Source organism: Octopus sinensis, linkage group LG4, assembly GCF_006345805.1.
Source record: "Octopus sinensis linkage group LG4, ASM634580v1, whole genome shotgun sequence".
Lineage (NCBI taxonomy): Eukaryota > Metazoa > Mollusca > Cephalopoda > Octopoda > Octopodidae > Octopus > Octopus sinensis.
The window spans coordinates 104,532,690-104,544,662 of record NC_043000.1 but is presented as its reverse complement, the minus strand read 5'-3'; the positions used below and the strand labels follow the sequence as shown (position 1 = coordinate 104,544,662).

The 11,973-nt window shown below is 36.2% G+C and overlaps 1 protein-coding gene across 3 annotated transcripts in view; it reads left to right on the top strand.

Moving 5' to 3' along the window:
• Positions 1-11,572, top strand: part of LOC115210710 (beta-1,3-galactosyltransferase 5-like) — a 32,285-nt gene extending 20,713 nt beyond the window's left edge. Inside the window, exons 2-3 of one of the 3 annotated variants that reach the window (XR_004998809.1) lie at positions 8,869-10,209; positions 11,546-11,572. Coding sequence is in view for 1 of the 3 variants with exons in the window: in XM_029779405.2 (XP_029635265.1) it covers positions 8,916-9,950 (1,035 nt within the window). In the remaining 2 variants the exon portion in view is untranslated. Of the gene's footprint in view, positions 1-8,868; positions 10,218-11,545 lie in introns of those variants that run through there. The other 2 variants (XR_004998808.1, XM_029779405.2) reach the window with 2 other exon arrangements.
• Positions 11,573-11,973: the final 401 nt, after the last annotated feature.

Genomic DNA, 11,973 nt, shown 5'->3' with positions numbered 1-11,973 from the left:
GTCGAGTAGTGAGGACTCAATGAATGCAGTATATTGTTTTGTTGTCGACGGAGTTACAAAACAATTTTATATAAATGTCGACTCAAGCTTCGTGAACGAAATTGGGTGGAAGAAAACTGCATTGAGACCCATCAGATGGATTATACCTGATATTCAAAGATCAAGCTTTGTCACGTATTGTGTGACGTTGATTCGGCCAGAGAATTTACGCTAGCTGTATACGCAGCCATTTATACATTAATTTACTGAGTAGGTAGTTCAGTCGATCGAATTTCTGAATACATATCGTCGAAACCGATGGAGGATCCGTCATTTGTTTCAGCTCATATCTGTGCTTGAGCATTTCTGCATTTATTTCCCCACATCAATGTACGACATAAAACAATGATATCCTAGACCATGCCCATAGTAAGGCCGTTTAATTGGTTGGCATGAAGTTCCTAGATCGTGTAGTTGGTCTCTGCCTAAATTCGAACCACCATACTCAAATTTCCAGCCCAACTATATTTCCATAAAAGGCACGACCGGCTCCGTGAGCCTAATTATATCACCATAAAAGAAGGCGGCGAGCTGGCAGAATCGTTAGCACGCCGCAGCTCGCCGGGCGAAATGCGTAGCAGTATTTCGTCTTATGTTACGTTCTGAGTTCAAATTCCGCCGAGGTCGACTTTGCCTTTCATCCTTTCGGGGTCGATAAATTAAGTACCAGTTACGCACGGGGATCGATGTAATCGACTTAATCCGTTTGTCTGTCCTTGTTTGTCCCCTCTGTGTTTGGCCCCTTGTGGGTAGTAAAGAAATATATATCACCATAAAGGCGTGAACATCTACGTAAATGTTTATCGATCGATCAGTGTCGGCTGGCATGTAGCAATTAGCTGTGACGACATTAAAGAAAACTTTTGTAAATTCGCGCCAAATTGCATTTTCAAACGTTCAAAAAATTTAAACCGGTTTTGCAGAAAGTTATGGTATTGAATACATGAGTAGATCATTTTGAACGCTACACAAGACTCTATCACTTTGTTCTACGAAATGTATTTTTACTTTCTTCAACTTGTTTTGCATAACATACTTTGTATACCATGTTCCGCAAAGAGTAAATCAACCGTATGTTGTAATGCCACATACATTCATATCTTACCTGCCTTATCCTGTTTTTAATAACTATGTACATAAATCATATAACAGTGTCAAGGAGAAAAAATATTCTCGATTAAAACAAAATAGTGCTTTTATTGAACTGACGGATGCATTTAGAACTGATGTTGAAGAGAACTAACGAGTTCGAAATACATCCATCCGAACAATAAAGCCTGCTCTGAGCTGCAGCTTCCCAGAACAAGCAGGTTGAATCCCCCATTAATGTTTAAGTAACATCAACAACAACTAAACTTATTAACACATCTGCTGACCAGTTAACCTTTTCACCTTCCTAGATTATTTATTTTGTGAACCTTAAAAATAATCCCAAGATCTGAAATTGAGACACCTAAATAAACACACAATATTAAAAAGTTTTACGCGCATAACTGATGTCTGAATAATAACACAACTCCAGCTTTGGTCAATAAAAACTTTCTATAGTATCTTTCCATCAGAACTTACTCTACAACTTAATTATCATTTAGCAGATATTCATTTCAGATATTCAATGATTTTCAGAATATCTGGAATCTGTTTTTGTAGTCAATTTCCCTTATGGTGCATCGATAATGCTCTTAGAAAAGGCATCTATATACACAGTACATAAAAATAATTTGACCAGAGACTACGAAAAACCAAGAGGATCACAAATGTGCGACAAGCCGAAACTTCGAGAAATATGTAGTAACAGTACCGAATGATAAAGTCTATTTGCCAACACAGGACAATGCTACTACGTTTTCACCCCGGGAGAAGCATCTTTTCCAGCTGGCTATCGACACATGGTCTATAGCCAGCTGGAAAAGATGTTTTCCTGGAGCTAAAAAGTAGTAACATCATCCTGTGTAAGACTGTCACATTGTGTTGGCAAATCGACTTCACTATATATATATATGTGTGTGTGTGTGTGTGTGGTGTGTGTGTGTGTGTGTGTGTGTGTGTATGTATGTATGTATGTACGTATGGATGTATGCTTGTGTATGCATACATCCATGCATGTATGTATGTATGCATGTATGCATGTATGTATGTATGTATGTATGTATGTATGTATGTATGCATGTATGTAGTGCTCGGTTCGGGAACTCCAGGGTTTTCGGGAGTGTGGAACAACCTCTTAGCCACTATTGTTCCTAAGTCTACTCTGATGCTGTCAGGATCCCAGCAATGGATTAATAAGCATTTGTGATGACAATGCATCAGAGGGCGAGGGCGTAGAAATACCTTTGGTTGGCGGCAGGGTACGCAATAAACTATTGGGAAGTGAAAGATCCCGAGTTGTGTGTCACCGCATTCTTCTAGGTGAGGGACACTCTGATGTAAAATCTACAGTTTCACGTGATTACTTATTCTCTATTTATTACCATATTCTTTGCATAATTTACAAATATCATTTATTTCAGAAAACGGTGTCAGATAAATTTCATTTCAGGTATTCAATGATTTTCAAAATACCTGGAATCTGTTTTTGTAGTCAATTTCCCTTATTGTGCATCGATAATGCTCTTAGAAAAGGCATCTATATATACAGTACATAAAATCGGTATGCACATATGCACCACATACAGAAATTCCCTTGTGTATATGCATGTCTGTGTGTGTATACATCTATATGTGTATGTAACACACAAACACACACACACACTCACACGCATCTATATATACTTGTATGTATGTTACATACACAAATAGACACCCCAATACATACATACATACATACATACATACATACATACATACATACATACATAGTACCTCCTGAAACGACCAGATGGATGAGATTTGTTGTTTTTTTTACCCCGGGCTGACTCTGATCAAACAGACCTATGTTCAAAAGTTTTCCGGCCTTAACACAGCCAAACACACATTATCCAAAATGCTCTTTTTCTAAGATGGAAGGGTACGATTTGAAGATGATTTCACTGATATTTCCAATATGTAGAGTGACCAAGTAGAAGTATCTTCTTTAGCTGTGTATTTTAAAAGATGGTGTGCCGAGTATGAGCCCTTGGTTCTGGGTTCTTAAAAAAATATGTATTACTCGGTCCAACAACATATGGAAGTGAGTTATTTATTAATTTAAAAAATTACACGAAGAGTACTGCTATGGCTCTAAACAGTAAGAGACTTAAATCCAAAGCAGCATGTCCTTAGCGGCTCGATTTGGCCCCATCTCCTGACTGTTCCGTGCTGTTAGCAGAGTTCGTTTTCATGCAAGTATTCGGAAAGGTTTCCTTACAGATAATTCACTGTTCTGATGGACTACATCCTATTGCAGCAACCTATAAGTCTCGGTTTATCCTGCTCCTACTCCTCACCACCACCATCACTGCTAGCACCACTAATTTCAGAGGTCCTGTAAAATTTCACGAGTGAGACTATTTCTTCTCTGGTTAACGCAAAAAGAAAAGGCTAATCCATTCATGAATCCCAAGATTCCAGACAGTGGCGGATTTAGACAATTTAGGTATAAGCCAAACGCGCTTACAGTCTGCAGGAGACCACAAAATAATTAAAAGACGTACTTGTTTTCAATTTTTGTGAGATCTGTTGAAAATTTTCAGCAAGGAACCTCCAAACTTTATAAAATGTGGGATTTCACCAAGTTTAAATTTGTTACTAGTTCCACAGACTTGATACTCAAGTTCAGTTTTCTCCCTTTGGAGTATAAGCCATCGGCGACTTTTCTCCACTGTTACCAACTTTGCGCTGTTTTTTCTACTTCTCTCCTGTTGGATCCCTGCTTTTTCAGCTATCTCAGTCTCACCCAGCTATTTTAAGACGTCCTCTCTTTCGCCTCCTTTGTGGGTTCTAGGTGACGTGTAATGCAGGATGTTAGTTTCATTGAGGAGTGCCTATCCATCACCATTTGCGCTTCAGGACCTGTTCATACGTGTCCCTAAGGGAAAGCCTTCCTCTCTCATGTCTTGTTGGTTTTAAATTGTCATCGATGCTTCTGCAACTTTTCTTTATTCTAGGTATGGGTGTTGGTCCTATGCAAACCCATTTTAATCTCTGAGATGAAGAGATCCATGTTACTCTGGCCTCCATGTTTTTACTGTCCGGCATGAGTGGACTTGTCAAGAGCTTGCACTCCGTTGGTATAGCTTTCAGGGACACTGAGGCACATAAGCCACCACTTTGTGGTAGGTTTTCAACTGATGGGATATAAGTATTTCTCCCATCGGAAGTAGCATTGACCAGAGGAAACCACTTTTTTACATTTAAGTCAGAAGGGAGATCTGCAGGATCTTCTCATGTGGAGGTGTTAAACAGGACAATTAAACTAGGTTTATCGCCAGGTAAAGATACAGCCGTCAGCCAGGCTTCAGCATATTTTACGTCAACCAAATTTTATTTAGAACGCTTCCTTGGATCGACATGAAGCTATGATAGAAAGATACTTGCTCAAAATGCCACGCAATGTGATCGAACCCAGAATCGCATTATTATAGGGCAAACTGGCAAAGTACTTGCTGATTCTCCAGTCCTCTCACTTCTTACAACAGAATATTATCCCATCATATTTTAATTATAACAGTTAAGTGAACTCTGCATCTTTAAACGAAGTACCTTGACTGCACATACAACGATTTGTCGGCGACTGTATTACACTGCTGTCTCTGTTCACTCTATTCACAAGGTAGCTTCAACGCAGTCGCTTGATCTGCAAAAAAAATAGCAACTAAATCTCCCTTAAATCACATGTTAGCGTCTCAAGATAGCGAAAAACACCTTTGATAATGTAGTCATCCTTCATATATAAGCAGATTGAATGCCTTTGATCATAGGCATGGCTATGTGTATGAGGAGTTAAGTCGTTGGAAAACAATCCCTTGTTCCTCTCACTATCAGAAGTGTAGTGAACCAGCGACTGGTTCTTTGGAAACTTGTAAATAATGACGCTTTTATTCACTATTTGCAATATAAAATGCAAATAAATAAGTAAATGAATGAATGAATAAATAAGGCTGACCTGGAAATAAACAACCACAAAGACGTTTGAGGTTTTTCAACATTTGTTATAGATATTTTTTTTAATGCAGATAAAATTGTTGTAGAAATAATAAGTACGTTGTATTTAGCAGAAGTATAATCATGTTTGTTAGACGCCAGTTGATAATCGCTATCCACCTTTCCCTTCCTTGTTCGTTGGTAGGTAGGTATAAATCATTCTAAGACTCACCGTTCCGTACTTGTATTTCATTATTATGTTCATGACTGACAAGTCGCTAGTTTTATATTTAGAAACAAAAGGCTGTTCTTTTATATACCGCAATATTATGACTAACTTTCGTCATAGCCTCTGCAGATGTTTTATGTAAATTCTGAGTTCAATCTATCGGTGCCTGTCGGATTTGTCTGGCTTCTTATATTTCCACACACACACACAACACACACACACACACACACACACACACACACACACACACACACAAGTATATACACACACACACACGTATACGCACACGTATGCATGCCATACCACGCGTGTGTGCATATACTAATATTAGTCAGTATGAACGGACGTCGCTGACAACAGTATCAAACCATATGGCGTACCTCTTGAACAAACATCTCACCAACCACATCCAGACCAATTAAAAGGTACCTAATCTTTGCAATACCCTCAACGACTCCCAAAGCTACCACTTCATTTCATTATTTCTGACTCGCTAATGTGCGCATGAAACCAAACATATGAGTAAATTTGGTAGACAGAAGCTGGAAGAAGCCTTGGGGGGGGGGGCTGATATGAGACCAGTAAATAACTCGATATAGAGCCCTTAGCATCACCATCATCAAATGCTGCAGAAGCCCTAATACGTTATCCAGTTCAATAACATTCGTACCAAGCTCTTGAATACCTTTTAGCAGAGATTATTTCGCTGGAAGCCTTCCGATCAGGTTTCGTATCTTAAGGTGCCTCAATGCCTTGGTGCCCTTTTTTTTCCTTTCTGCACTTTCTCTTTATTGTGGCACTGTTTGCAAAGACATGACAAGAAGGCTGTGAAATAGAAGGCACTCGCTTCCTTCCCCGAGGCACAAATTTTTTTCTGGCCTTTCATACCTGTAATTCAAGTAGGCGGCCAGCCTTCTGATATTGAGAATTCTTGCTACAGTTTATTAAAGGATACGAATGGAAGTGGTTCGCCAGTGGGAGGCCACGGTCAAATACTATATAGGTGTGATCCTATTAATTAGTAGACACGCTTATAGCCACGGACTTCGAGCTGAGACGTTGCCTATAAAAACTGATATAGTAGTTACCAATAACCCTCGACCCATCAGACGTGTATTCTTCTTCTTCCCCCAACTTAATCAATCTTTGGAGCCCTGCAAAGGTCATGAGCGCAACTTTTCATCCTTTAACTAAATTATAAAATATCCCCAGTCCACCTACACAACGTGTAGTGATGGTGGGGGGAGGGATCATCGTCGTCATCGCCGTCATCATCGTGGTTCTGGTAATGTTTATTCCTAGGTCAGCTCAGATCGAAAAGACTTGTGTTCAAGGACATATAACAGTGGACCATGTTTTTCTTTATATCCTGGAATCCTAAGAACACATTATTTAATGTATCCTTTTCAAAGACGGTAGCGTTTATTTCGATGGAGATTTGTTCATTATTTCTAGCTAGTCGAGTGACCCCGTAGAAGCTCTCTCGTTGGTTTGCTCAGTGCTGTTCAGTGTTGTTGACCAACACACTTCAACACTCTACTGTCCTGTCTACTTAGTTGTAGGTGCTACCAGGAGATTGGAAAAAAAACACCATTATAGACAAATGTGAAGCTCAATGAAGCCACGAAGGATCCTTTATATGGTTGCTCGATATGCTAGAAACAACAACCTAATCTCTTTCAAACTATACCCCCACCACTAACTTAAAAGAGACAGGAACATTCAAATAATGTTTCTGTAATTACTTTTTTAAAAGACCAGGTATCATTTTTGAATGTCTTGGGTCATGTGACTGGTCACTCAGAATTTACTTACAGCTATGAAGCACGTGAACCAATGAGGAAATATGTACATGGTCAGTCGATTTCTTTAAAAATAGCAGGCGAGTCTCCTTCAAATCACAACCCTGTGTCTTTAAAAGGGAAGATATGTCCGAATATTTGTCCTAGATAACTATAAGAATAATAGAATAGGCACAGTAAAAATGTCTTTGATCATAGTCTTGCTTGATCCTTGCTGGTCTATGGTTAAACAACAACTACTCTGAAACTATGTTCATCATCATCATCGTCATCATTATCATCATCGTTGTCGTCACTGTTATCCTTGTCGTCATCATTATCATCATCATCGATATCATTATTATCATCATCGATATCATTATTATCATCATCGTCATCATTGTTATCCTCGTCGTCATCATTATCATCATCGTCGTCGTTATAGTCAACATCCATCAACTATTGTAGGCACTTCCGTCCAATACTACGAAGGACGGTCGCATTACATAGCCCGTTGTCTCATGATCAGTTTCTTAAGTTCACCAACCATGACGGTACCATTGAACTCCATCAAGATCTTGGCTATGATTTCAGAAGGTCACTCTCGATTAATTTTGTCTATGAAAACGCTGTGAATCTGACTGTTTCATTTCGTTTTCTTATTTCGTAGTTCCTGATTCGGTTTCACTTGTCATGGGTCATGAGAGAAGAACTGAAATAAAAACCGGTTTGCCGGGACGATTATGTCAATATTTTATTTCAAATTTCTTGCTAGAATCATATTTACTTCGAAAACACTGTGTGAGTGAAGCCTTTCCTTAAGTTTTTTACAGGCGAGGGATACATAATTATAAAACGTATGTTGACAGAATAAGGAGCGTCGGATACAATGTCATGTGATATTTAATTCACGTTCTAAGTCTGAATCCCATCAAGGTTTGTTTTAACTTTCATCATTTCAGGGGTTGATAAAACAGAGTACTCGTCAAGTACTGGCTCGATATAATCGACAATAAACCACCTCCAGATTTGAAGCATTTTACCTTTTGTATAAATCGATATTATTGATTGTCTCCTCTCCAAAGATGTATGGCATTGTGTCTTAAGCAGAAATCGAAGTGTTATGTCATCGAACATGTAGTTTCGTTCGAAAGTACACTAATTTTTCCTTTTCAAATGTATAAAGACAGTTATATATTTATTTGCTTTTTTATGTATATTTCATTATAAAATTTAATACAATCTTAAATTCATATCGCAACCATTTTGCAGTTGTTGTTCTTGCTGCTGTTGTCTATTTTGAGTTTGTTGTGGTTATGACAGTTTTTCGTGTTGCTTCATGGCGTTTTTGTTTTACTTTCAGTTTTAATTTCTTCGACTAAATCTTATTGATTATGATAGTGAGGTTTCAAAGAATAGAATAAATCTTTATTACAATTTCCTTTATGTGTCTAGATTTACATTCGAGATTTCTTGCAATTTTCCTTTTAAAGATTAATAAATATATTCCCATTTCTGTTGATCCGATCAAAAGAGAAAAATGTATATATAAAGTAATGAATAAGACAATAAAATTGCCAAGAATATGTTTAACAAATCCCGCTACTTACCCCATTATTTGATGTACTCTGTTTTGTTGTTATTTTATGTAATCGTACTGAATTGTATAGTACTGAGATTTTGTACTTATTTAATATCTGAAGAAAAGCCAAAACTTCTTTGATATTTTCTTTCTTTTTTCTTTTCTTTTCATTTCAGGAAACCCATTTTCTAGAACACGGCTTCCAGTTTCTTCTTCTCTCCCAATGCTTGGTGGCGTTTTGAGGATAAAATGTCACAAAGTTGTGGTTTTTTGTTGTTCACTCATATCGGTCATCATAATTTTCCATTATTTTAAGAGCAACAATAATAGCTATCCTCCCAATGGATTCCTGGAGTCAGTCGAAGATACATACCGCCATTACCGTGGGAGCAGGAAACGTATCAACCCGCTTGACTTCACCTACACAATTCCAGGTGAGAAAATCTGTCGACACAGATCTCCCTTCTTGCTCATCTTCGTCGTGTCCCTGCACACGCGACGATCCCAGCGAGACGCAATCCGCTCCACGTGGGGCAGCGTATCGATCGGAAAACCGTGGCCAAGAAGCCAATATGGAAATCAACCGTCAAACCCGCCTCCTAATCTCTTCACGAAAGTTGTCTTCCTCTTCGGGTATCACCCCAACGACACACACAATCGAGAGCTACTTCACGAAAGTGCTCAGCACAACGATGTCGTACAGGCGAACTTTACCGAAAGTTACCGAAATTTAACTCGTAAAGTCCTCATGGGTTTGAAATGGGCTCGTCACTACTGCCCCCAAGCCAAGTTTGTTATGAAAATTGATGATGACACTTTTGTCAATGTACCTATGGTGTTTGACTATCTCCTGTCTAAAGACGTTTGGGAAAGAACGATTATGGGTTTTATCAACATAGACTCCATACCGTTTCGGTTGTACACAAAATGGCAAGTTAGCTGGACTGAATATCCATATATGCGATACCCAATCTACACTTCCGGTAATATCTATGTGTTTCTCTCCAGGACTTCCTGTTTGCTGTTAGACGTGGCGGAATATATTCCTTATGTGTCTATGGAGGACGTTTACATCACAGGGATTCTAGCAGAAGTGATTCACGCTAAACATCGATTAATTCCATTGAAATGGTATTCTCCATATAAGACAGCTTCCCCGTGTGAGTTAGCCACCAACAAGAAAATGGCGAGCCAAATGATAACGGCCAAATTACATTACTTGGTATGGAAGGCAATGCAGGAAAAAATTTGTGATTGATATGATTATGTACATAATGATTGTTTATAAATTTGTATGTATATGATATGTGGGAACGGCTGTTTATGTATATATACCAATATATATGTATATTAATGTATTGGAGTGTATATGCCTGTAAGTATTTCTATATATATATATATATACGCGTGTACATGATATAAATATATGCAAAACAAGAATAAAACGAGTTAGAACCTATAAAAAAATCATTTGGTGAAGAGTACATACCTATGCACATGCATACATATATGTGTGTGTACATACATACATATATATATATATATATATATATATATATATATATACAAACATATAAGTAGACATGCATGTATACAATTATGATCACAGATCCATATATACATACGTATGTCTGTATGCATTATGTATGTATGTATGTATGTATGTATGTATGTATGTATGTATGTATGTATTTATGTATGCATGTATGTATGCGTGTGTGTGTGTGTATGTAAGTATGTATGTTTGTATGTATGTATGTATGTACGTGTATATTTGATCATAATAATGTATATATTTGTGTATGTGCAGATATGTATAAATGACTGCATGCAGTGGTTTGTGTGAATCTATGTATATATATATATGCATGTGTGTATTTGTGCATGTATTTCGGGCGAAATTCTATGCCTGTGCGTGTACATGAGAATGCATGTAAGAAAGATCTTAAAAAAAAAAGAAACAAAAGAAAAATATATTTAATGTATTCTTATTCATATTATATATTATTATCATTGTTATTATTGCATCGACTATACCTCAAACAAATGTGTGGTCTTGTGTGTGCATATACATATATATATATGTACATATATACTTATATGTATGTATGTATTTATATGTACGTTTGTGTATATATATGTATATATATATATATATATATATATATATATATATATATATATATATATATATATATATATATATATATATGGATATATATATATATATTTATTTGTGCATATAAATATATATATATATATATACATACATACACATACACATATATACATGCACACACACACATATATTTATATATATTTATTATGCGCGCACACATACACATATATATAAATATATATCTATATATACGTATATACATATATATATATATACGTATATACATATATATATATACGTATATACATACATATATATATATGTATGTATATATATGTATATATATATATATATATATATATATATATATATATATATATATATTATATATATATATATATATAATATGAGTGTGTACGTGTGTATACACCGCAAGGTTTTGTCTATGTTATCCTACTCTAATGTATTTATGTTGCCTTGAGGCTAATAAAGAATTATTATTATTATTATTATTATTATTATTATTATTATTATTATTATTATTATTATTATTATTATTATTAAGTTTGGAAATTATTTTCAGACTGCTCCGAGAAAATAAATTATTCCCAAGTTTTTTGTAGTTATTTGTTTCTCTCACACTCTGAAAACGTGGCACTTTAGAACGTATGAATATCTATTCCAATAACTTGTGTAAACATAAAAAATCCTTTCAAACAACTTTTCTACTGAAGATGTGTGTGTGTGTGTGTGTTGTGTGTGTGTGTGTGTGTGTGTGTGTGTGTGTGTGTGTGTACGTGTGTGCATTTATTCATTTTTTTTTTATATTTAAGATAGCTATAAACAAACAAAGTAACATTGAAAATCCCTGGATAGAAAATAACAAAATTTTAAAATACAATAAAACGAATTAAACACAGATAAATGAGGTTTTAAAAAATGATAAAGAGAAACACAAGTCAACGACATATTTTCGCAATCACAGTTTGAATCCCCAAAATCCTAACTTGTACACAAAGAAAAATACAGTCAAATCAAACTCGAACGATATTAACGAAAGTACTAACACCAACCCCTTTGCATGTATTACAAGCTAAAACGTTTTTGGCATGAGCCAAATCCAGTTAAAGAAAGATGTTACAAATGAGTGTGCCTCTTTGCC